General features: G+C 48.5%; 1 protein-coding gene across 1 annotated transcript; it reads right to left on the bottom strand.

Annotated features, from left to right (window-relative positions):
• Nucleotides 1–7,747: 7,747 nt before the first annotated feature.
• Nucleotides 7,748–9,581, bottom strand: LOC123098681 (gibberellin 2-beta-dioxygenase 3-like). Its single transcript, XM_044520735.1, has 2 exons — nucleotides 8,741–9,581; nucleotides 7,748–8,408 (listed from the first exon to the last, which is right to left on the bottom strand). Exons 1-2 carry the CDS (start codon nucleotides 9,485–9,487, stop codon nucleotides 8,061–8,063), a joined length of 1,095 nt encoding a protein of 364 aa, XP_044376670.1. The 5' UTR covers nucleotides 9,488–9,581; the 3' UTR covers nucleotides 7,748–8,060.
• Between the last annotated feature and the right edge of the window lie 17,965 nt (nucleotides 9,582–27,546).

Below are 27,546 nucleotides of genomic sequence, written 5' to 3' on the forward strand. Positions count from 1 at the left end.
CAGCACAGGTATGACTATCTTGATTCCGTCATAAATTTGTCATGGATGTACATGCATGACAAAAAACGCGACCTACTATGACCAACACGTATCATCACGGAAGTGTATTTTTTTTGTAGTGCTATGTGCCCAGAACCATCTATCGCATACTGACGAAGACTATGAGTCCTATCAAAGGCCATGACTCATCCGATGAAGAAGTTATCGGGATGATGAAGAATATGTTGTTCAACATAATGCATGGCATCCCCATAAACTATCATGATTTCTTCATGAGGACTCTCACAAATGTTGCACTTTCACCATTTGAGCTGAAGCCTTACGCGTCGTGGATCATGAGATTCCTCAGATCAAGGTCTTCACTCAACTACAAGGCTGATTTTCAGAATCACCTAAGCTACTTGCCCCCTATTGAAGTCCGCAAGCGGACAATTTCCTCATCTAATGAGAAGGACAAGTCACCGGCCATTATCGATGAAGGCATTCGTCCATTGGATGGTCAGTTCTGCAAAGCTGCATCTTACTCCACCAATGACGACTCTGCCACTCATGATTCTGCTGCCAATGCTCCCAAGTCAAGTCCTCAAGCTACTGCTCCTCATGTGATGACTGACCGTGAACTTCTCATAAGTCTTCACCAGATGGTGGATCGAAACCACAAATGGGTTAAGCGTCAGTTTGGTTCTATTCTTCACAACATGACTTCTACACATAATGTAGTGAAGAAAAACCATTACTACCCCCATGAAGTATTTGATCGCACCTGGGCTATTCTGTCACATCTCTATGGTGAAGAAGATCTGAAGCAAATGGGCATCAAGGAAGATTTTGACTGGTCTGCTCCTCCTCCGAAGAAATTCAAGAAGGTCAAGGTTCCTTCCTTGGTGGCCAGTTCTTATTCTTCATCGCGTGACACGGACGAGTATGAAGACTTGGACGACACTGCAGGAGGCCCTACATCGTCTCAAGACCCCAACAACGCTGGCGCTCCTCCATCTTCATGATATTCTTTAGGGGTGTTAGTCCTCATTTTCAACCCTTTTGGTCATTCGATGACAAAGGGGGAGAAATTTGAGTTAGTCTTCAAGCGGGTCTAACATATATGGGCATTTTTTTTGCTAAGTTACAACTCTCGTTCTTCTGATGACTTTGCTAGATCGAGTTGTAATCTTAAACTCTATGATGGCCTGATACTTTTGTTGTGTTCTTCTGCATGCTTATTCCTCATCAATGTTAATGCACGCATGCTGAAGAACATCAGTCACCATATTTCATCATGCATTTCAAATTCTTCATATTATATGTCAAATGCATGTATAAATTACAAGATATAGGGGGAGATCTCCATGATTATTCTCTTCAAGTGTGCATTGCTTCAAAAGCAAAATTCCTCACTATGCACATCTTCAGGGGGAGTTCTTCTATATCTTGCAATCAAATTCCTCAATATCAGTATTTACACTTCATAGGTTTATCCCCGTTGAAAACTTAACCTATATTGTCATCAATCACCAAAAAGGGGGAGATTGTAAGTGCATCTAGTGCCCCTTAGTGATTTTGGTGTATTGAAGACTTATAGGTTAAGGTACTGATGCGTTTGTGAGTGTACACAGGTCTATAAGTCTATGAGGAGTTTGATATTTACAGAGAAAGTCGACCCCTAAAAATGAAGTTCTTCAACTGAAGACTTTGAATTCTGAAGACTTTCTGAAGACTTTGAAGATGAAGAAATTTGTGTGACCTTGAATACTTGGTAATCATTCGAGGAACATGAAGCGTGAAGACTTTTGTTTTTATAGTTTCATTTTCTCTTTCTTGAGTCATAGGAAACACCGTACTGTGAAAGGGGGTCGAGGAAATACTAAGGAAAAAATTTCCATGTGATGCTCAACTCAAAATCCTACACCTACCAATCCCTTCGAGTGAAACCATTGGAAATCTCGCACAGTTCAGTCATATTCTTCAGTGACAGAGATGAAGTTCTTCTGGTCTCTGAGGGATTTGTTCTGACTGAGGAGTTAGGAATTCGCCAGTGCGGATTGCCTACAAAGTGAGGAACATGATAGCCCTGAGGTATTTGAGAGTCAAATATTCCGACCGTTGCTGTGCTACGCGCCAGCTGTCCCAAAATATCTACCCACCTAACGGTCATATCAGACAAGGGCAGTTATGTCTTATCATGTCGTGCTGCTCCCTAGGCTATAAATAGCCGCCCCCTACAACCACTAGCTGGTTGGCTGCTCCGGGAGAAACTGACACTTGTCATTTGAGAGCAACCCATCCTCCGAGGACTTTGAGCGAAAATCATCAAGTGAGGAAAACCCAAACTCCAAACCTACAAACCCCAAAGTGATTGAGCATCACTGAAGAGATTGATCCTGCATGGATCCGACGCTTGTTTACTTTGAAGATTGTGCTTCTTCCAAACGATTAGGCGTCAAGGTCTAGAGCCTCCAAGAGGAATTGTGGATCACCGAGTGACCGAGTTTGTGAAGGTCCGGAAGTCACCTGACGACTTACCACGAGTGATTGGGTGAGGTTTGTGTGACCTTAGCTCAAGGAGAATACGGTGAGGACTGTGTGTCCGGGATTGGGTGTCCTCGAGTTTAAATACTCAGCCACTCCAACCAGATGTACAACTGATACAGCAGTTGGAACTGGTCTACCAAATCATTGTCTTCACCGAGCTTGCTGGTTCTATTTCCTCAACTCTTTAATTTCCTCATCTCTGTTGTTGTGTGCTTGTTCATATTTGTTTGAAGACTTTGACTGAAGACTTTCTCAATTTCCTCAGTTCAATTTCTTCAGTCTGTCCGTCTTCATCTAGTGTTATCCTGTGTTTACGCTTTCTGTACTCTGTGCTTGTCTTCATTTCATCATGATGACTATGCGTGTGTTCTGCTATGTTTACTTTTGAGTACTTATTCTGCTGCAAGTAGTTCTTCATTTAGGAATTTCCTCACCAAAAAATTCCTCAGTGAAGAATTCATAAAAATCACCTATTCACCCCCCTCTAGTCGATATAACGCACTTTCAATAGCCAACGTTGTTCTTAGCGTAGCCCGAATTAATGCAGTCCACGGTTTTTGGTCCAAGCTTACGCTTTTTGGGGATCGGCACATTGACTTTCGCCAAACAGCCCCAAGTACACAAGTACGAGAGTTTTGTCCTTCTCTTCACCCATTTCACATAGGGAGTGATCGCACTATCCTTTGTCGGAACTTTATTCAGGACATGACATGCCGTCAATATAGCCTCCCCCCACCATGCCTTGGATAAACCTGATGTATCTAACATGGCGTTAACCAAATCAGTTAGAGTATGGCTTTTCCGCTCGGCAACCCCGTTTGACTGAGGTGAATAGGGAGGCGTCCTCTCATGAATAATGCCATGTTCCGCACAAAGAGAATCAAACTCACTCGAGAAGTACTCTCCACCATGATCTGAGCAGACTCGTTTAATTTTCTTTTCAAGTTGATTCTCAACTTCTGCCTTATAGATTTTAAAGTAGTGTAGAGCCTCATCTTTAGTATTTAACAGATACACATAGCAATATCTAGTGGAATCATCTATCAATGTCATGAAGTATTTCTTTCCACCTTTAGTCAACACATCATTCATCTCACAAAGATCAGAATGTATGAGTTCTAATGGTGCCAAGTGTCTCTCTTCCGCAGCCTTGTGAGATTGGCGAGGTTGCTTTGCTTGCACACATGGAAGGCACTTAGACCCTTTGGCTAAAGTGAAACTCGGGATTAAATCCAACTTACCTAGCCGCATCATAACACCGAAACTTATGTGACAAATACGTGAATGTCAAACTTCAGATTGACTAACACTCGAATGAATATGGTTCACGACTTTATTGCAGAAATCTGTGAGGGAAAGGCGGAACATCCCTCCACTCTCATAACCTTTACCAACAAGTACTCCATACTTAGTAACAACTAATTTTTTAGACTCGAATACCAACTTAAACCCTTCTCTACATAGAAGGGAGACACTAAGAAGGTTCTTCTTTATGGCGGGGACATGTTGCATGTTCTTCAGCTGCACGGTCCTTCCCGAATTGAACTTCATATCGACCGTTCCAAAACCATGAACAGAAGCACTCGCGCCATTCCCCATCAATACGAACCTGTGGCCTGTGACCTGGTAAGAAGAGAACAATGAAATGTCATCACACACATGAACTTGCACCTGTGTCTACCCACCAATCGATGGGTTGAAACACTAAAAAGATAGTAAATAAATTACCATATTTAGATGCACCATTTTCATTGTTGCCCACAATCATGTTGACAGACTTGGAGTCCTGTTCTGACTTCTTAAACTTGTTTGGGCACTTGTTGGCCCAATGTTCAACCGAACCACAAGTAAAGCAGCCCTCATCCTTCTTGTTCTTCCTGAAGGTCTTCTTACCCTTCTTCTTAAAGTCGGTATTGTGTTGGACACTGTTCTTTCTCTTGGGCTTGTGGGAGTTGAAGTTTCTCTGGTTCACCATGTTGGAGACAGAAGTCCCTTCAGCCCCTTTTCCATGTGATTCCTTTGCCCTCAAATTCTGCTCGACACTCGGATGGCCAATGACATCCTCCACTGAGAATTCACGCCTCTGATGTTTCAGAGTGGTGGCAAAGTTCCTCCAGGAATTAGGAAGCTTAGCGATTATACAGCCCGCGACAAACTTGCCCGGTAAATCACACTTAAGAAGCTCAAGCTCCTTAACGATGCATATTATCTCATGAGCCTGCTCCAATACAGGACGGTTCTCAACCATCTTGTAATCGTGGAACTGCTCTATAATATACATCTCGCTCCCGGCATCTGTGGCCCCGAACTTATATTCGAGTGCCTCCCACAAGTGCTTGGCGACATGCACATGCAAATATGCGTCGACCAGTTTATCTCCGATCACACTAACAACTGCTCCGAGAAATATGATGGTGGCCTCCCTGAACGCCTTCTCCTGTTTAGGAGCAACCGTTCTTGTGGAGACACGGGCGACACAGAACATGTTCATACTCGTGAGCCATAAAGTGGTCAGAGTATGCCAATGCTTAAAGTACGTACCGGTAAATTTATCTGGTTTCAGTGCAGAGGCAAAGCCACTTGCCAAAAAATTCCTACACGTAATAGGTTTTTGGATTGCTAAGTAAATAGGCAATTTTTCGACTAATTTAATACATAGATAAATCACTAGCATGGCATTGACTGCATTCACGACATACTAACTCTGATCTAAACATGCACCTACTAAGCAAACAGTAGACAAATCTACACATACTTCTAGTACTGTCTAATATGAAAATAAAGAGGAGCGGGATAAACGTGTTATACCCTCCAATAGGCCAGGCAGAAGCCACGATAGTGGTGACAGCAGCAGTAGCATCCTCGACGACCTGCTTGTCAGCCTCGGTCTTCTCGTTGGCGGTACGTTCGGCGTCGGTGGACATGGTGATGACGAAGACGGCACGGATGTAGAGGAAGTAGTAGATCGGAGGTGAGCAGTCACGTAGTCGCTTCCCAAAAACTTATTCGCCTCTCTCCCGTACAGGAACTGGAGAGACGGGGTTTCGGAGACCAGCTCTCCCGTCGACCGTGTATGCGGCGGACGGGATGGAGTCACCGGCGGCACCAACAGCAAAGGAACGACGTGGACGGTTCGCGTGAGAGCAGATGTGATCTGTTCGTAGCGGCTAGGGTTAGGAGACACCGCACACTTATATAGGCGCAGCCGCGTGGAGAGACGTGGGCTCGACCCACGTCCGAGTCCGTGATAGCCCACGATCCGACGTCTCAAATCGTTGCCCAGCTGTCAGAATCTCTTCGTTAGTGACTGGCAAAAATAAGCGCGTAGGTGTTAGCTCGGCTTGGCTCATTCCCGCAACCCGTGGCGCGTCGAGGCGAGGCGAGGTGAGGCGTGGCAAGGCGGGCGGCAGAGGAGGAGTGCGCGAGGGCCTCTTCTCTTCTCAAGCTCCAATAGCATGTAGAAGAGAAACCCTTATAAGGAGGTCCAACTCCTCTTTAACTTCCGGGATGGGACTAAACTTCCCACTACACCTAGTGCCAATAAACCCACATGGGCCCTTAGAGATTTTCAGAAATTGCTATATGGGCCTAAAGCCCATCCCAAATTTCAGCACGCATTTCAGACCAAGTAGTAGTCATTCCACTCCACTGCACTCATCCCTTAAGCTCCTGCCCGGCAATCTCTAGCCTTCCCCAGCATGGCGAATCGGATTCGAATGTGAGATCTCCCGGTCCATGGATTGGAACCTTGTACCATGCGAGACGAGGAGGAGATGGCCGTCCACCTGGCTCTCCGCCTCTCCTAGGAGTAGTGCACCCAAATGTTGTCCGAGTTGATCCTTTGGTAATCCATTGGGTTTGTGCCAAATAACGCTTGGATACCCAGGGATTATGCTCGCGGCGCGTGACTGCGTCCTCGCATAATGCGGTGACAATCGGCTAGTAGCGCAACCCTGGGGTGGCAGCCCAACTCCTTTGATGGCGCCTCTTCTACGTGATGTCAGGCTCCAAGCTAGAGGTTAATGCCGGCATGCGTGGCAGCCCAACTGGCCAGGAGGAGTGACGTTCCTCCATGTGAGGCAGAAGACGCGACCAGCTGCGGTGGCCTGGGGGCTGAGACCATGGAGGCGGAGCCGCACGCGCCTTGGACAACAACGAGCAAGTCATCCGTGCCCGTGTCATCGAGGACCGGCAAAGGAGGACAGCGCGCGCCCTCGCAAGGGAGAAAAGTCGTGCGGTCCGTGGGAGGGTGCGTGGCCAAAGAGGAGAAGGAGAAGGAGGGCGATGGATCGGACAGCTCCGGCAGTGAGCAGATCCATCTGCATCCTTTTGCGCCTTTGACCAATGACCGCTAGTTCCACAACGAAGACGACGAGGCAAGGCCAAGGTGACCGTGGATGAACTTTTTCCATTATTATTTCATTTGAGTTTGATAGTCCGATGACATGTGTGTGTTCAATTATGTGTGTAAGTTTAACATTCCATGAGATAAGTATGAATTTGAGGATTTAATTTGAGATAGACAGTTGTGAAGGTGGACTTTTTTTGGAACACATTACAGACGCAGTTGCTCATATATACGCGCATACACTCATCTCTATGACACATACGCAAACCCTACCCGTATGAGTACCTTCGAGAGACGGAACCGGCATATCATCTTGAGATTGATGAAGTGACCATAGACGTCTCGTAGTCGATGAGAACGGCTCTTTCCACATAACGCGCATCGCCTCGCCAAAAATCTTAAAATAAATTGCACCAGGACGCACCAAGATTTATGGACGTGGACCTTTGAGAGGTGATCAATCACCATTCGTGGGCGTACGTGTCCTCAGACCTAGAGGCCCGGTTAATGAAACAATACACACTCCACTTATCGGGCCGGCTTTCCATCTATTGACCAATCAAATTAACTCTTTTTGTAAAACCTTTTAACTCGTTTGTACGTGTAGCATTACTTCGCTGAGCAGTGACGAGTACGTGACCCGCAGTGTCCAGGTAGGTAGATGGCGTACGGACATGCTAACTAACTGTGGTGCCTGCCAATCTATTCATTTGCTACACATACAGGATGTTACAGGCATGAGTGGTTTACAGGGTGTCGTGGCGGTTTTTAATTAGTCATTAGTAGAGTTACGGGCCCACCGTCATTGAAATCAGGGGATGTGTTTCGAAAGTTTGAAAGGAGCCTGCAGAAACCTGTAAAAGCCTGTACGTCTAGCATTTTTGATCTATTCACGGCACGCCGGGCAGAAGCATGCGGCGAACCGTTGCCTGCCGGTGAAAACTGAGCAACAAACAAAAGGGTGTGTCTGCATATCTACGTGGAAGTTACAAAGGCCGCCTTTCTTTCTCGGCGGGTGTGACAGTTCGGTGCCATGCCAGTTTGGGCTGCCCAAGAGTGATATTACCACCATTTTTAGTTACCACGTACTACTACTATGTCTGGGCGGATAGATTTACATTAATTAAACAAGAAGAAAAGAAAATCACTACTACTAGGAGTACGTACGGGGAGCCAAGCTAAGCTAGTGCACTCGTGCCACGTGAGGGGGCGCCGGCGCCGGCGGCTGAACTGCGTTGCTGCTGCAGTGATGGTCGGCCTTGGTTGCCTCTTGGGTGACGGCGGCGGGGAGCTCGAAGGGGCCGAGGCGGTGGTCGCCGAGGCGGGACTTGTAGGCGGCCTTCTTGTACTCGGCCCAGGTGAACTCCCTGTACAGGCTCTGCTCCCCTTCCCGCATCAGCTCCGGCAGCGGCGCGATCCGCTGCGTCGGCGCCGGCCCGCCGAAGTAGATCACCGACAGCCGCGACTGCTGCCCCTCCGCCGGCGCAACCACCCGGTGCTTCACGCTCCGGAACCGCCCGTTCGTCAGCACCTGCTTCCCAAAACGCATCACGTCAGAACGCATGCGTGTAAAAACAGTCTAACGTACATGTGTGCAGATGGTAGGGCACACGCAGGCTACGCGGGGTCGCGCGGCAATGAGTGAGTTATCGCGCGCAACTTGCACGCTTTTGCGCGGTACGTCCTTGACAGGAACGGAGGGTGGGTCGGGGGACACGCACAGACGCCAGCTGAATAATGCGCCATGCCAAACCAGGCCAGAACATGCATGCGTGCGCGTCCATGGATCCCAGGTAGACGAATGGGGTAGGCGGCAAAGGTAACAAGTGACAAGGGGGTGAATGGCAATGGCGTGGTGCCTACCTGGAGGGAGTCCCCGACATTGATGAAGAGGGAATCGGGGTCGGGGGCCACGGGGACCCAGCGGCCTTCCGGGAGCATGATCTGGAGGCCCCCGGTGCGGTTGGACCGGAGCACGGAGATGATCTGCGGGTCCGTGTGCTCCCCGAACCCCGTCACGCCGCGCTGCCCCGCCGCCAGGGGGCAGGGGCACGGCGGGTAATGGTTCACGCGCACCAGCTCGTCTGGCCCGCCCTTGTCTCCCGCCGGCGCCACCACCATCCGTCGCAGCTCGCCGCGGCGCTCCTCCGCGATGCCGAGCCCATCCGCCATGAGCTCCAGCACCCGCGCTCCCACCTCGCGCACCGCGTCCGTGTACTCCTCGAGCGCCGCCCGGAGCGACGGCGGCAGGGAGGCAGCGGCGACGGAGCCGGACCCGACGGAGAGCAGGATGTACTCGAGCCAGCCCACGTCGCCGTTGCAGCCGATGCTCTTGCTGCCGTAGCCCAAGGGCCGCGCCGACGCCTCCAGCTTGTCCTTGTGTGGCAGCGCGAAGAAGGCCGCGGCGCGGGCCTCCAGCGCGTCCGTGAGGGCGGCCGGCACGCCGTGGTTGGTCGCCTTGAAGAAGCCCACGCCGCGGCATGCGTCCGCGACGGCCGCCGCAGCGCCCGGCGCCGACAGGTCGACGCTCGGCACCGCCGCCGCCGCCGCATGCGCGCATTTCACAAGAGGGATCGCGTCCACCGAGATGGGCACCGTGATGGCCACCATGGCCGGCAGACGATCTGTTTCACGTTTTTGTGCCTCGTTTGTAGTGAAGCAAGCAGAGCGGGAGCAGAGGATGAGCTGGGAACGTTTGCAGTTGTTTGTGGTATATATAGTCGACATAGAGCACTGATTATGAGCTCCAGTAACTAACCAAGCAACCAACCAGGTGGTCACTTTATGGCATGTACAATGGTTCTATCTTAACAATGCCACGTAGGATAAATGATGAGGTGGAGGAGAGAGAAATCATAAGAGAAGGCTTGTCTTCTCTTAATTAAGAGAAGGCAAGAGATGATCTCTTAGCACAATATGTCTCACCACGTTTTGGGGAATAACTAGTTTTTAAAGATAAGGCTAAGAAATGACCCATTGTAGACATGTTTTTTTGTCATGTCTAAATTACATGCAAGATTTAAGATAAGGCTACCTTATCGACCATTGTACATGCCCTTAGTTAGTTTGGTCTCGCGAGTGAAGTGACGTGGCAGGAGTGTCAGAGCAAGCTACGTGCATGCACGCACTATGTGTGGAAGCGCCATCGACCAGGCGGTTTGGTTGGAACCGTACGGTTTAACCGCGTCTCTGATGCATCCGCGCCGAATTTTCGGTGTAACATAGATTTAGTTTTCCTTGCTCGCTCTCGAGAAGACTTTTCCTGGCTCTCGAGAATTTCATTCTGTTGAACATAGATTTAGTTTCTATTCTTTCTTCTTTCACATGATATCTTGGGGCGTGTATATACAGATGCTATCTTAGGTGTGCTGCGGACGACAAACACTAGCATGGAGGTTAATGAAAAAAAAATCGCTTGTCTTCTCTTAGCACGATATTTCTCAGCATATATTTAGGTATACTTAATCAGTAGATATAAACTAAGAGATAACCCATTGAATATAGTTTTATATATCATATTACACGACATGATTAAGATAAAACTGTCTTATCAACCGTCGCAAATGGCATTATTTACCATTTCATGAAAATTAAAGCGAAGGGAACAATTATTGCCCCTATCATCGGGAATAGCATTGTTTTCCTCCACAAAAAAATTATTCGGTTGAACGGACCAGTTTTTTTTCGTTTCTTTTTTGTTCACATAAAATCTCATTAACCTCTTCAGGAAGATTAAGACTAACTAATGGACAGATCATTGCCCCTGTCATCGAGCACCAAGAGTTTTCTTTTTCTTCCTTCTGTAAACAATGCGTACATGGTTGACCCATACACACAGGCAAAAAAAAAACGCGAGTAACTTTTTTTAAAATGCAAGTTGCGTGCGTGTGTCATCTGTGTGGTATTAGAAAGGTCAATGAGTGATAGAAGCCGGCGGGGACGACGCGGTACAATAAAACCATGGATTTAACCTAATGCATGGGATACCTATTCATCGTATTAATTTTCTCATTGTAATGCAGTGAACATTATGGCACCAGAACACTGGCTAGAAGCAGGCGACTACACATCTTTCATTCACATCACTAAAAGAACAACATGTTGAAAATGTATGTACCAGACTGAGGGAGTCCTGGATTAGAGGGTGTCCGGATGGCCGGACTATGACCTTTGGCCGGACTCCCGGACTATGAAGATACAAGATTGAAGACTTCGTCCTGTGTCCGGATAGGACTTTCCTTGGCGTGGAAGGCAAGCTTGGCGATACGATATGTAGATCTCCTCCCATTGTAACCGACTCTGTGTAACCCTAGCCCTCTCCGGTGTCTATATAAACCGGAGAGGTTTAGTCCGTAGGACGAACAACAATCATACCATAGGCTAGCTTCTAGGGTTTAGCCTCTCTGATCTCGTGGTAGATCTACTCTTGTACTACCCATATCATCAATATTAATCAAGCAGGAGTAGGGTTTTACCTCCATCAAGAGGGCCCGAACCTGGGTAAAAACATCGTGTCCCTTGTCTCCTGTTACCATCCGCCTAGACGCATAGTTCGAGATCCCCTTCCCGAGATCCGCCGGTTTTGACACCGACATTGGTGCTTTCATTGAGAGTTCCTCTGTGTCGTCACCTTTAGGCCCGATGGCTTCTTCGATCATCAACCACTACGCGGTCCAGGGTGAGACTTTTCTCCCCGGACAGATATTCGTATTCGGCGGCTTTGCATTGAGGGTCAATTCACTTGGCCATCTGGAGCAGATCGAAAGCTACGCCCTTGGCCATCAGGTCAGATTTGGAAGTTTAAACTACACGGCTGACATCCGGGGAGACTTGATCTTCGACGGATTCGAGCCACACCCGAGCGCGCGGCACTGTCACGATGGACATGATCTAGCTCTGCTGCCGGACAGGGCCCAGAGCGCCGGTCAGGTGTCCGCTCCGACCCTTAGCTCGGAGCCGACTGCGCCGGTCGAGGACGGGAGGCTAGACGCCGCCTCGGGGGCTGCAATCTCTACGGCGGTAGAGCCGAACACCAATCTTGTCCTCGCGGAGCTCGTGACTCCAAGGTGTCGGACTCCTTTCCGGACTCTGAATATTCCGCACCCCTTCCGATCGAACCCAATTGGGCTCCGATCATGGAGTTCACCGCCGCGGACATCTTTCTGCACTCGCCCTTTGGCGACATCCTGAATTCACTAAAGTCTCTATCTTTATCAGGAGAGCCCTGGCCGAACTATGGTCAGCAAGGTTGGGATATGGACGACGAAGAAATTTGAAACCCACCCACCACCCACTTTGTAGCCATTGTCGATGATTTAACTGACATGCTCGACTTCGACTCCGAAGACATCAACGGTATGGACACCGATGAAGGACACGACCAAGAACCAGCGCCTATAGGGCACTGGAAAGCCACCTCGTCATATGACATATACATGGTGGACACCCCAAAAGAAGGGAATGGCGATGGAAAAACGGAGGATGACCCCTCCAAGAAGCAGCCTAAGCGCCGACGTCAGCGGCGCCGCTCTAAATCCCGCCACAGCAAAAACAGTGATTCCGGCACCGGAGACAATAACACCCTGGACAGTGCCGAAGACAACCCCCTCCAGCAGGATTCAGCACAGGAGGATGGGGAAGCCAACCCTCATGAGAGAGCGGCAGACAGAGAGGTCGAGGACGACAATTATATGCCTCCCTCCGAAGACGAGGCAAGCCTCGACGACGACGAATTTGTCGTGCCTGAGGATCCCGTCGAACAAGAGCGTTTCAAACGTAGGCTTATGGCCACGGCAAGCAGCCTCAAGAAAAAACAGCAACAGCTTAGAGCTGACCAAGATTTGCTAGCCGACAGATGGACTGAAGTCCTGGCGGCCGAAGAGTACAAACTCGAACGCCCCTCCAAGAGCTACCGAAAGCGCAGGCTGCTACCCCAATTAGAGGAGGAAGCAACTAAACCTACATCACCAGCGTATAACGCGGCCGACCGGCCACCTCGTGGCCGCGACAGAGAGGCCTCTCGGCCATCCATTCAAGCCGCACCCCGGCGCCGCTCAAAAAGTACCAAGGCACGGGGAAATGCGCCAGACCTACGAGACATATTAGAGGACAAGGCCATGCAAGAAAGATCGATCTACGGATCGTGTGGGCGCCCCACGACATGTGACGATAACCGTCACGCCGGATATGGCAAATATGGCCAGGCTGAACACGGCAGGCAAGGATCATATGAGCTACGTCATGATATAGCCCAGTACAGAGGTGCTGCACACCCACTATGCTTCACAGATGAAGTAATGGATCATCAAATCCCCGAAGGGTTTAAACCCGTAAACATCGAATCATATGATGGCTCAACAGATCCTGCGGTATGGATCGAGGATTATCTCCTTCATATCCACATGGCCCGCGGCGATGAACTACACGCTATCAAATACCTCCCGCTCAAGCTTAAAGGACCAGCTCGGCATTGGCTTAACAGCTTGCCAGCAGAGTCAATTGGTTGCTGGGAGGACCTGGAATCCGCATTTCTTGACAACTTCCAGGGCACTTATGTGCGACCACCAGACGTCGATGACCTAAGCCACATAATTCAGCAGCTAGAGGAATCGCCCAGACAATTCTGGACACGGTTCCTAACCAAGAAAAATCAAATAGTCGACTGTCCGGACGCAGAGGCCCTTGCAGCCTTCAAACATAACATCCGTGACGAATGGCTTGCCCGGCACCTAGGACAGGAAAAGCCGAAATCCATGGCAGCCCTCACGACACTCATGACCCGCTTTTGCGTGGGAGAAGACAGCTGGCTAGCTCGTAGCAATAACATGACCAAGAGCCCTGGTAATTCAGATACCAAGGACAACAATGGCAGGTCGCGTCGCAACAAGCACAAGCACCGCATTAACGGCGACAATACTAAGCATACGGCAGTTAATGCCGGATTCAGAGGCTCTAAACCCGGTCAACAGAAAAAACCATTTAAAAGAAGTACTCCGGGCCCGTCCAGTTTGGACCAAATACTCGACCGCTCGTGCCAGATACACGGCACCCCCGAACAACCAGCCAATCACACCAACAGGGATTGTTGGGTGTTCAAGCAGACAGGCAAGTTAAGTGCCGAACACAGAGATAAGGGGCTGCATAGCGATGACGAGGAGGAGCCCCGGCCGCCGAACAACAGAGGACAGAAGGGCTTTCCCCCACAAGTGCGGACGGTGAACATGATATACGCAACCCACATCCCAAAAGGGAACTGAAGCGTGCGCTCAGGGACGTATATGCGTTGGAGCCAGTCGCCCCAAAGTTCAACTCATGGTCCTCCTGCCCGATCACTTTTGATCGAAGGGCACCCCACTAGCATTCGTCACGGCGGATTCGCCGCATTGGTCCTAGACCCAATCATCGACGGATTTCACCTCACTAGAGTCCTCATGGACGGCGGCAGCAGCCTGAACCTGCTTTACCAGGATACAGTGCGAAAAATGGGTATAGATCCCTCAAGGATTAAACCCACAAAGACGACCTTTAAAGGCGTCATACCAGGTGTAGAGGCCAGCTGTACAGGCTCAGTTACACTCGAAGTGGTCTTTGGATCCCCGGATAATTTTCGACATAGTCCGGTTCCGCAGTGGCTGTCACGCCCTGCTCGGACGAACCGCATTTGCAAAGTTCAATGCGGTGCCGCACTACGCATATCTCAAGCTCAAGATGCCAGGCCCTTGTGGAGTCATTACGGTCAATGGAAACACCGAACGCTCTCTCCGAACAGAGGAGCACACGGCAGCCCTCGCGGCGGAAGTACAAAGTAGCCTCTCAAGGCAATTCTCAAGTCCGACTGTTAAGCGTCCGGACACCGTCAAGCGCGCCCGGAGTAGCCTACAACAAGACCGTCTGGCACGTTCCGAGCTAGCATAGCAGTGCGGCCCCAACCACAGCCCTCGCGAGATTGCGAAACCAGTACCACGTGTACATAATTACACTCTGAAAATACCGTGGGCATAAGGTGAGGGGCACAACCACGGCATGCCCAGAATGTGGCTCAACCGCACTAGGGGCTCCCGATTTTTGTGATTCTTCTTTTATTTTACTTTCAGGACTCCACTATACGGAAGACCTGTCCGGCAATACAATCGCTGAACACACGATGCAACAGCATGGGAGACAGCAAGCCACGTCGAACGTACAGATGGTCTCTATAACGAGCTAAATACATGTCTTACTTAAAGTCTCGCAGCTTGCCCATGGAGGGGGACATGTCAAATAATCCCATCTCTTGCCTATCGCACTATTTGTATCGTTCTGCTTTCATAGCAGCCCTCTAATAAACAATACATAGCTCTTGTCTATTATTGCATTCGTTTTTTTATGTACATATGTTCAGCTATGACATTATGCAACCGTACACTTTGGTACGGCCAATACACCAGGGGCTTAAGTTCCCCAAAATACGGTGTGAGAAGACCGAACACTCTCATGAGTGCGGCACCCCGAGCTTATAGCATTATATGCATTGGCTCCGAATCATGTCTTGGGCCAATAGTTGGGTTTGCCCGACTCCCATGTTTTGGTACCTTACGTTCCGCTATATCGGCTAACGTAGCGCTGGGAGAACTACTGCGATTGTGCCCCAGTTGAGCTAGGTTAACACCTCAGTAGAGAAAGCTAAAACTGACCATCATGATAGGGAGAGAGCTGGTCGCTGTTCGCGAGGTTTTTCGAGTCCTTAAAGACTTATGCCGCTTAGAGCAAGGAGCTGGCTTTGTCCAGCCTAGGCGTGGATAGCGCCCTGAACTCGGTCTTCCGAATACTAGGGGCTTCGCCAAAATTTAAAATTATAGAATTCTATGGCTAAGTGAGGGTGATAAAGCATTATAAGTCCGATTGACTTGTTCGTTGTGCTGAGCGCCTCCCTCGACGGACCCAAGAATGGAAACAAGAGCGCTCAGGTTTATCCCGAACACCCTAGCACTCGTGGCATGGGGGTAGAAGCCGACCACTTGCATCTCTCAGATTTAATAAACGGCCGCACAGAAAGTAATATTTTAAATTCAAAAAGCGTTGCTTAGCGCATATGAACAAGTTTTCAGCGCACAGGATAAACACGAGCGAGTTTACTCAAAAATTACATCCCTGGTACATTCATTCGCCACAAGACGGGCACCCTTCAGGACGCCCTCATAATACATCTCGGGCCTGCGATGCTCCTTCCCCTCCGGTGGCCCTTCTGTCACCAGCTTCTCAGCATCCAGCTTGCCCCAGTGCACTTTAGCACGGGCAAAAGCCCTACGGGCGCCTTCGATGCATACGGAGCGCTTGATGACTTCAAGCCATGGACAGGCATCCACCAGCCGCCGCACCAGCCCAAAGTAGCTCCCAGGCATGGCCTCCCCAGGCCACAGCCGGCCTATAAGGCCCTTCATGGCATGTTCGGCTGCCTTATGGAGCTCGACCTGCTGCTTCAGCTGGTCGCTCAGGGGCACCGGGTGTCCGGCCTCAGCATACTGGGACCAGAACACCTTCTCCGTCGAGTTCCCCTCCTCGCCCCGGTAGAATGCGGCAGCGGCGGATACACTGCGGGGCAGATCTGCGAATGCTCCTGGAGAGCTCCGGACTCGGGTAAGTAACAGGTAATTTACTTTCACGTGCTTGCTTTGCATAAAGAATGCCTTACCCGCCGTTATCTTTTTCATCGCCTCAATTTCCTGGAGGGCCTTTTGGGCTTCGGCCTTGGCAGATTTGGCGCTTTCCAGTGCCGAGGCAAGCTCAGACTCTCGAGTCTTTGAGTCAAGCTCTAAACTCTCGTGTTTTTTCACAAGAGCATTAAGCTCTTGCCGCACCTCCGCCACCTGCGCCTCCTTCTTTTCTCGCTCAGTGCGCTCCACGGTCGCATTGTCTTTGGCCTTGGACATCGCTTCCTTCAGGGCCGCCACCTCGGTTGTGGCCCCTGTAATATTCACGTTGGTCCTGTCATTATTTGCAACCAGGTATTTTTATATACTTACATAAGGTACTACCTACCTTCCTTGTCCTCGAGCTGCTTCTTGGCATGGCCGAGCTCGTTCTCGGACCGCTCGAGGCTCTGCTTCAATGCATCTCCGCAGTCAGTGCGGCAGAGGTCAGCAGCGCAGCCTGCATTCCCATATTGACATATTTATGTTAGACTCCTACATATATCTTTTTAGATCCTCGGTCCGGCTTTTCTTTCCGAACACCAAACTGAGCATCAGGGGCTACTGTCTATGCGGTAACATTTTAACATGTTTTAAAATACATACCTCGAAGCCTGTTAGAAGGCTGGCACAGGCTTCTGTCAGCCCGCTCTTGGCGGACTGAACCTTCTGGATCACCACACTCATAACAGTGCGGTATTCCTCATCGATGGAGGCGCTGTTAAGCACCTCCAGCAAATTGTCCGGCGCCTCCTGTTGGACGGAGGCTGCCGGCGTCGTAGGCTTACTCTTCTTGCGAGGGGGCCGCCTGCCGGACTCCGGAGCAACTAAAGGTTCCGTTGCAGTCTCCGGCCCAGGGCCGGACTTAGATCCCTCCGGGGTTTTATCCCCTTTGGGCCTGGAGTCCGGGAGGTCGCCTTGCGGCGCCTCCGGGACCACCTCCTCCTGGTTTAGACCCTTTTGGGACTCCACCTCGGCATCGTTCGTAGGGCGGGGGGAGGTAGCCGTCGGGAGTGAAAGACTATTCACATCCGACGAATCCAGGGAGCTGCTCGACGAATCGTCGAGCTGAGCCTTGGGCGGACTGTATGATTATACTCGGCGTCAGAAGGTACTGTGCAAATAAAGGAACGCCATGAACTATTCTGGTATCCGGATACTTACGATTTGGCCAGGGGCTTGGCCCTGGATGGCCACTCCTCTCCGTCGTCGTCGGCGTCGGAGGCGTAGTCCGGAAGAAGGGTCTTCCCCTTCTTGGACCCTCCGGTCTTCCCAGTTGGGGCGGCCTTTCTTTTCTTTCCTCCCCCCGCTGGAGGGGGAGAGGCTTCTTCTTCCTCCTCCTCGTCTTCGGAGGAGGAGTGCGCTTTGGGGTCGTCGGGCGATGAGTCCGACACCACCAGGCGCCGGGAGCTCTTTCGAGTTCCCGTGGCCTTCTTCTTGGCCTTCTTCTCCGGCACCACGTGAGGTGCCGGGACCAACAGCTTTGTCAAGCGTGCATCAGCTGGGCCTTCGGGCAAAGGAGCCGGATAGTTAAACCGTCCGGACGTCTTCTTCCAGTCCTGTCAAAGGAGCGGGAGCTTAGATCCCACATAGAATTAAACTATGGAAAATGAGTATCCTGTAAAGGGTAAAACTAGCTTATCGTGCTGGCTTGGCGCTTTGAGCAGAATCCATGATCCTCGGTAATGGGTGGGGGAACCTCTGAGCTCTTGAATAGCACCTTCCAGGCATCTTCGTGCGTTGTGTCGAAGAGCCTGGACAAAGTTTGGTGATGAGCTGGGTCGAACTCCCACAAGTTGAAAGCCCATCGTTGACATGGGAGGATCCGGCAAAAGAGCATGACCTGGACTGCGTTGACAAGCTTAACCTTCTTGTCCACCAAGTTTTGGACGTAGGTTTGGAGTCCGGTCACCTCTTCCGGATTACCCCACGACAGGCCCGTCTCTTTCCAGGAAGTGAGCCGTGTGGGGATGCCAAATTGGAATTCGGGGGCCGCTGCCCATTCATGGTCACGCGGCTTGGTGATGTAGAACCACCTCGATTGCCACCCTTTGATGGTTTCCACAAAGGAGCCCTCGAGCCAGGTGACATTGGGCATCTTGCCCAACATGCCGCCTCCGCACTCCGCTTGCCGGCCGCCCACAACCTTCGGCTTGACATTAAAGGTCTTCAGCCATAAGCCGAAGTGGGGCTGGATGTGGAGGAAGACCTCGCACACCATGATAAACGCTGAGATGTTGAGGATGAAGTTCGGGGACAGATCGTGGAAATCCAGGCCGTAGTAGAACATGAGCCCCCGGACAAATGGGTGGAGTGGGAAGCCTAGTCCGCGGAGGAAATGGGGGAGAAACACGACCCTCTCATGGGGCCTAGGAGTGGAGATGAGCTGCCCCTCATCTGGGAGCTGGTGCGCAATGTCGTTGGACAAGTATTCGGCTTTCCTCAGTTTTTTGATTTGCCCCTCCGTGACGGAGGAAGCCATCCACCTGCCTCCCGCTCCGGACATGGTTGGAGAAGGTTGAGGTGGGAAGTGCGGACTTGGGCGCTGGAGCTCGAGTGCCCAGGAATAGATAAGCGAAGGAGGAGGAAGGCGTAGATGGAAAGGGTGGATTCTTATCCCCTTATATGGGCGGCCGAAACTATGTGCCCCCACCAGCCTAGTAAAACTCGCTTATCTCCCAAGCGCCGCGATTAATGGCGCGGTTGGGTTACCCATGCCCGTATTGATGAGAATCCCAGAATGAGGGGACACGATCTCTGCTTTGACAAGATGTGCCAAGGAAACCGCCTCGCTAAACGCGCTGAGGTGGGACAGTAAAACGATTCGAATAAAGGCTTGGCTGTGGCATGATGTCACGCTACGGAATACGTCAGCAGATTAGATTTGTGCAAATATTATTCTCTCTACGGTGGTATGTGGAAACTATTTTGCAGAGCCGGACACTATCCTTGTGTTCAACATCTTCTATGAAGTATTCGGAGGAGGAACCCGCCTTGCAATGCCGAAGACAATTTGTGCGCCGGACTCGTCGTCATTGAAGCCTGGTTCAGGGGCTACTGAGGGAGTCCTGGATTAGGGGGTGTCCGGATGGCCGGACTATGACCTTTGGCCCGACTCCCGGACTATGAAGATACAAGATTGAAGACTTCGTCCCGTGTCCGGATAGGACTTTCCTTGGCGTGGAAGGCAAGCTTGGCGATACGATATGTAGATCTCCTCCCATTGTAACCGACTCTATGTAACCCTGGCCTTCTCCGGTGTCTATATAAACCGGAGAGGTTTAGTCCGTAGGACGAACCACAATCATACCATAGGCTAGCTTCTAGGGTTTAGCCTCTCTGATCTCGTGGTAGATCTACTCTTGTACTACCCATATCATCAATATTAATCAAGCAGGAGTAGGGTTTTACCTCCATCGAGAGGGCCCGAACCTGGGTAAAAACATTGTGTCCCTTGTCTCCTGTTACCATCCGCCTAGACTCACAGTTCGGGACCCCCTACCCGAGATCCGCCGGTTTTGACACCGACACAGACCACGACATACTGATTTTTTTGCGAAACGGAGGCAAAATATTTGTCTGATCGATTAATTAAGAAGAAGAGAATTACCTAGTTAATTTTCTGAAAATATGGCAAAAATCAATACAAACAACCTAAAAAGGGGCTACTCAGGAAGCACGAAACACCGTGACCACACTGGCGACCCGTCACATGCTCCTAACACACAACAATCATACCTCACCACACTTACACAACACAACAGAACCCTGACAAGAACAGCAACAACGATGACCCGGAAAATCGAAGCCACATCGACAACACAAGAAACTGAGCATCATGCATCATACAACTGCAGGTGCCTTCCCATTGACGAACACACCAGCCACATCAATATCCTCAACCACATGCATCTCCGACCCGAAGGACTCAAAAGACGCCTCTGGATGCTCAGAAGACATGAATCATCTCCCTCACATGAGGTCACTAGTGATTCCACCTTCATGTGCTTCACTGACAAAAGCGAAGCAGAGCTCAGGCATAGCTCCCTAATCTCGGGCATGATTTGTAGCCTCGGAGCCACGAGCATGGCGATGGACTCGTCTTGAGTGGTAGATAACACATGGGCTGAGGCAGACATCGACGACGAAATGTCCCCAACACGGGGGGAGAAAAAACCATATAACTTTGCCACAGTGTCCTCCTTAGAGCAAACACCAACTGCAATAGGAGGACATGGCATCAGAACAGTTTGCAATATAGCCGGCACAGGGGAGAGTCTACTCAGAGCAACCTCTGCCCGCTCCAAAAAGCTCCCAACCCGCACCAGGCAACTTTGCAGCAACGCAATCTGAACAGCCAGAGCGAACTGCAACACCACTTGAAATGAGGTTGTCGAGTTCGTGGTAGCAGATACAACAGACGCACAGGACCCACGATGAAGCGCCTTGGAGGGGGGCGCGAATTTCACTGGACCCTTGCATAAAGCTGATGTAGGACCATGCATGGTGTTGACGCAGGCCACGGGCAGCATGGCAGGGCATGCCAGCGAGCTTAGAGGACGTCAGGGATTGCGACATACTGAATTTCACTTGAATGAGTGAATGGTAGAACTTTCCTTGATGATTATACTATTGTCATAGTTGTCCTAGTTCCATTTTGTTGGTTCTTCGTTGCTCCCCGCGCATCTGGTCTTTTTGCTAGAACTATGGTAGTGGTTAGATTGTCATTTATACATGCATAAAACATAGGATCTAGGGTTTTTGATTCATGAAATATTTCATGACATTGTTACTGAAGTATCACATGAATGGTTCTTTATTGTGAATCTAGGGTATACTAGGTAGAATATATATAGTGTTTATATGTGCTAGGAAAATATGTAACATTGCCCCACCCCCCTCCCGACGTATTGCATGCTCATTCTAGCAAGATATCAAATCCGTATTAAACATTGCAGTAGAAGGTTAACCATTTATGACACGCGAATATTAACGTGGAGAGCATTTTATGATCTCGAGCTGATAGCCGAGGCATCCATGCACCTGGCCATTATCGCTTTGACGGCTGGCATAGATCCGCTCATGACCGCCAAGTAGGGCGGCGAGAAGGCGGTGCTGTTAATCTTAGAAGCAAAATCTGACGCCGCGGAGACCACATCCTCCACTATGGCATCATTGTTGTGCCTCGCTCCCAGGTGCTAGGTGGTGTCCTTGGCTTTCTTGCCGCTAAGAATGTTGCTATCTCCCGAGCCCCATGTCACATCCACGATGAGAGATAAAGTAGTGCCGCAACCCGCCCTCTCTACACAGTCTAGCGGCGTGTCCTACTTCAAGTTTAGAGAAGAGAGGAGGTCCTTGCCACATAACTTTGTGGCAAGCTCCCGGACCAACTTGTCGTGCCCTTGCTCTACGTCTAAGTGAATGAGTTTGTTCCCCTACACACTAATCTGGTGTATGAGACACTGCGCATGCTGACTGCGTGAAACAAACTAAATAGTTATACTGATTGTGTACTTCGTGAGCTTTTTGTCTGAATTGTGGTAGTGGTATGCTTGTTCACGACATTACTGAAAGACGACATGAACGGTGTGTTCTTTGTTAAGAAGCTAGGGTACATTAGCTTGAACATATATAGCATTGCCATGTTGTAGGGACAATATGTAAGAGCCATTCCACCTCGACCCGCTGTGTTCCGTGCTAACTCCGGTGAGATATCAAATCCTCATTGTAAAACTTTGTAGGAGAGGATGATAAAGATGGTGTGCTTGTTTATTTTGATAAATGGTCAATATGGCCAGGCCCTTCTTCACCCTTGCCCTCCAACCATGGATGCGACAGGCCCAAGCAGTCAGCATGTACAACCCATTTAGCGTCAAGGTGGATCTGCACGGTGTCCCGACACAGGGTGGAACATTACGGGGTGGGAGATGCCCCCCTCACAAGTCACTGGTGGGGTGGGAGATCAATACGGTTCCTTTGTGCTTATTTTCTAGACTGTCAAGCGCCCATGCATTGCAAGGGGTACTGAATAGATTAATATTTTTTCACAAACTTCAAAAAATCACTGAATTTTTGGTGTACAACACTAGATATATGTTAGGTTTCACCAAAGTATATTCCGCTTCCTTGTTTGGCTAAGGTGTGAGAGGGATGGGTTGCTCTAGAGAAACTAAAGGTTTTTCTATAAATGTGGAGCAGGATGACCAAGGTCCTTTTGTGTGCAAAAATACAACATCTTCTCTCGCATGCGTTAGATGCAAATCGGATAGTCAGAGGTGACAGATGGTAGACAAAATATCACCAGCTAGGTCTTTTTTTAATGATTTCATGAAATTTGTGGCTAAGTTGTACTCCTATGACCAATATAATACTAGTATAACTTTTCTTAGGAACTTCCAAACTCAAGATTGTCAAAGTATAGCATCTTTTTATGAAACCACAACATCACTGCTCGCAAGAAAAAACACAACATCTATTTTTAAGGGAAACCCACATCTACAACTTCAAAATACTCGCTAGCGGAATTTGTGAGTCATTAGTACCCTCAAATCTTTGGGCTGACACATTCTTGTTCCTTGGGCTAAACATGTCGGGCCCATGTTCATTAGTTTGGGCTTTGGCTCGGCTAGTTGAGAACTACTGAATTCGGTAAACATCTCGAAGAAATTTCTGCAGACTAGTGAGCAAAAGCTAAGAGCATCTCCAACAGGAGCGCAACCACACGACGTGATAATTCTTTTTACTGCATTGAAGTAGTCTTTTTTTCACATAGCAGAGCGCTTGCTCCAGCAGCCGCTGCAAAACACGGCGCCCCCGAACAGCTCCAGCAGGCGCGCTAAATTTACAGCGCGCTCAGCAGACGCGCTAAATTTTCAGCGCGCTCTCAGCACAAACAACATTTCACACTCAAAATAAAACCAAGAAGATCAAACACACAAAAATAGATCAACAATAAATAGTTCAATTTATTACAACCCAACAAATAGTTTATCTTTCAATATAACAAATAGTTCAACAATACAACATCAAACTAGTTTTGTCGACCATTCCATGCACACCACTCCTCAATTAGATCCTTTTAAAGATCATCATGCGTTTCGGCACGTCAAATATTATGATAGGAGGCAACAAATCGGGCCACCCTCGCAACCTCTCCGCACTCGCACAGGACGTCCCAACAACTCATACTGAGAGTAGTCTAAATCTTGCTACGCTCATCCTTGATGATCATGTTATGCATGATCACACAAGCATTCATGATGTACCAAAGGATATTTTGATCCCAAAATCTAGCCGGTCCTTTCACGATAGCAAATTGGACATGCAAAATCCCAAAAGCTCTATCCACATATTTCCTAGCCCCCGCCCGAGCATTGTAAAAATCAAGATTTTTCTTACCTTCCGGTTTTTTCAACGGCTTCACAAATGTTTGCTACTTTGGGTAGATGCCATCCGTAAGATAGTAGTCATAGTTGCATGTATGGCCATTTGATACAAACTCCATCGGTGTAGTTTCACCATTTGCAAGCTTATTCATGAGTGGTGACCGATTAAAAACGTTGACATCATTCAAAGATCCAGGCATTCCAAAAAAAGCATGCCAAATTCAAGTATCCTGATCGGCCACTGCTTCAAGGATTATAGTGGAACCCCTTTTTTGGCCGTGGAATTGTCCATGTCATGCCTTAGGACAGTTCTTTCAACTCCAATGCATGCAATCTATTGAGCCAAGCATACCTGGGAACCCGCGAGCTTTGTGTCTTTAGCATTGGGAGCTCTCAAATATTCCGGACCAAACACTTGCACAATTCATACTGCGAAGCGTTTGACACACATGATGGCTTGACTTTCACCCTGGCAAACTGGTCATCAACTAGATCCGCCGGAATACCGTATGCCAGCATACGCAAAGTGGTTGTCACCTTTTGAAAGGTGCTATGACTTCTCCGGCGGCATTCTTCCTTTGCTGAAAAAACTGATCATGGCTCGCTAGTTTCTCTGCAACGCGTTTGAGCAACTCGATGCTCGTCCTAAAACGGCGCCGAAAGTAGGACTCAGGGTATTTGGCATTCTCCACAAAATAGTTCCTCATCAATCTGCTGTGAGCATCTATTTTATCCCTCCAAAATTTCTGATGACCCATAACCGAACCACTGTGCTTCAGCTTTTTATTGGCGTGCATAGCTACGATCATTGCGAGGTCCTCCTCCTCTTGAATATCAAATTCTTAGTCGGAAGAATCTTAGGACAAACTCATCTACAATATTGAATTTAAACTAGTTTATAAAACTACAAAAAATTCATCTACAAATAGAAAGTTGAAGCAATACATAACTTGCAAGTGTTGTCAAACACCTTGTGGGCGCCAAGATGCAATGGGCTGCCGGGCGCTGTTCGTCGGAGAAATGGTGCGCTCGAGAGGCGGCGGCGACGAGAGGAGGCGGAGGAAGCAGCGGCGGCGCGCGGGCATAGGCAGGGGAAGCGCCAACGGGTCGCCGAAGCAAATGAGAAAGGTGCGGGCGGCGGCGCTAGCGCCTAGAGGTCTTAGATTTGACAGTTGGTGAAATCGCGCGCGAGTCGTCGCTGTCCAACGGGCGGGAGCGGGCGTACGAAATAAGCGGCGCACGATGCCGTTTTCCTCCATACGCTAAACTAATTATACCGCGCGCGCGATTATCGCGCGGCTGCTGGAGCGCATGTTCCAGCGCGCGGCTGTTGGAGACTTGGAGATGCTCTAAAGAGAGGTGCATGTCCTGCTCCCAGAGAGCGACATTCGCCAAGCTAGAACTACTGGAGCGATTGTCCGTATGCCGTAACACCCACTAGTGGATGGGGTGCGCCCCAGGCGCACCTCTTGAACCGTTACTATGCGCACTAATCAAGTTGTCGTAGTTGTTAATAAGTTGATAGTGCAGATAAATGACAACGGTTAAAAATAAAACACAATTCTACTGATAGCAAATTAATAGTGGTTCTAGAGGATCTCGGTGCAACATGAAATGTGTCAATATTTCCTTGCTACTCAGATCAAAAGAACAAGCAAACGAGTTTTACAGACATTGTAATTATCTAGTTAAACGAAGACCCTTGCAAACACCATTTTGATCACGCTACATACATCATGAAGCAAAGAAGAAAGTTATGATTGCAAAACATGAGAACGCCATGCATGAGCTTATTTTGCCAAAGTTGGCGAACATGGTAGCTGATCATCTGAGATGCCATCATCAGAATTATCCAAGCACAAGTTTCTTCTTTGACATTTATCCACTAAATTTTCCATGCTTTGCTCAAATCTTCTTTTCAAGTCCATCTCTCTTTCAGGTTTCTCGTGGGCTTCATCAACAAACCACTTTGTTAGAATAAAGAAGCATCTTATTAGTAAGATTACAAGATCATTTCTCAGTAGTTTGTTTAAATGGAAATTGTCGATGAGAAATGGTTGTCGACCAGATGACAGCGCTAAGATTCTATCAAGCATATCTTTTCTACTCATTTTCATAGCGTATACCATATTAAATTCCCCTGCTTCCTATTATGAATATACTCATAAGATGGTGGATCATCTTATATCATTCAAGAAATTGTATTAAGCATTGTGCCACAACAAAAATTATGACTATACAAGTTATAATTCATATATTGAATGTGACTTACAACTAACAACATAGAAGATCTAATTAGTTTGAAGAAATAGGATGGACAAACCTTCTGAGTAGATTCTTCTTTTAGTATTCATTCACCAACAAAGAAGAGAAGCTCTAAGAGTAGGGCACCGAAAGAAGGGTGAGGAAAAAATCAGCAAGACACCTAAATCCATAATTCTAAAGCAAAATATATCAACATTAAATATGTGGCTTTGGCCTATAGTTCTTTCTCCCCTTTCAATAGAGGTGATACCAAAACTTCAGCTATTACTAAAGCACAACAAACGAATTGATTAAATCTGTAACCAAAATAGTAAAATGCATTTATGAGGGATATGCTACACTTATTAAATATGATTGGGAAGGAGTATTGCAGATTGTTTATATGTATATAATTTAGGGAGTCTTTACGGTTGATGTAGTTCAAGCTACTCACTTTAATATATTAGTCATGGTGCAGAACTGCAGATAAACCTATATAGAATGATTCTGCACAATTTTGATAAAAGAGATTAAATAATGGATTGGCTATTGACGCTTCAAATTAAACTTAATGCACCTAAAACCAAAGAGCGGGAAATCTGAACACACAAGATTAAAATTTTAGTGCAAGTATTTCTAACATAGGTTAGACATGCCACACAAGTGACATATACTATCCAGTCAAATTAATTAGGGAGCAAGTACTACGGAGATACAATGATCCCAGCCTCTACATCATATCAAACTGGTCTTGCTGGGAGTAGGTGCAACTCTGCCACTATACAACAAATCAACAATACTACCCATAGATATGATGATACTCGTTTATAAAAAAGAAACAAGGAGAGGAGAAGCCTGTTCATCGGGCTGCAAGGAAATATGAGCGTCAAAGATGGAAACAAATTTGCCTGTTTCTGATAAAGATCTAGTTTATTACTGCACATTGACACTACCCTGAAATTTATAGCTATTTTTTGTGACTTCAGTGGTATTAAAAAGTAAGGTATCTTATTTACATGGCAAGGGTGTTTACCTTCATCATGTGCTTTCTCAAGGCAAGACATCCAGCGTGAGAATATGCCGCTAACACAATCGCCAACTTTAGAAAATTCAACGGACAGTAAGGTGACCGGCTTCTAAGGACTCACTGATCGAATGGAAGAAGATCAAACATGCCCGAAACAGTCCTCTTCAACACATCCACAATGGGACTACACTACCAAGTTCCAAAGTGAAGATTTGTGCAAACAGTACAAGTACGTCATGATTATGAGCAGTATCAGTACATCAACTCAACATGATTTAAGATGCTAATCCTATTCTAGATAAAAAAATCCAGTGGAAGCTCACAAGAATCTAATCTTTGTCAGTG

The sequence above is a fragment of the Triticum aestivum genome, chromosome 1B, assembly GCF_018294505.1.
Source record: "Triticum aestivum cultivar Chinese Spring chromosome 1B, IWGSC CS RefSeq v2.1, whole genome shotgun sequence".
Taxonomy (NCBI): Eukaryota; Viridiplantae; Streptophyta; class Magnoliopsida; order Poales; family Poaceae; genus Triticum; species Triticum aestivum.

Coding starts and splice junctions, on each gene's coding strand:
- LOC123098681 (XM_044520735.1), bottom strand. CDS start 9,487: ATGGTGGCCATCACGGTGCCCATCTCGGTGGACGCGATCCCTCTTGTG. Junction 8,409..8,740: donor ATGTCGGGGACTCCCTCCAG/GTAGGCACCACG, acceptor TTTGGGAAGCAG/GTGCTGACGAACGGGCGGTT.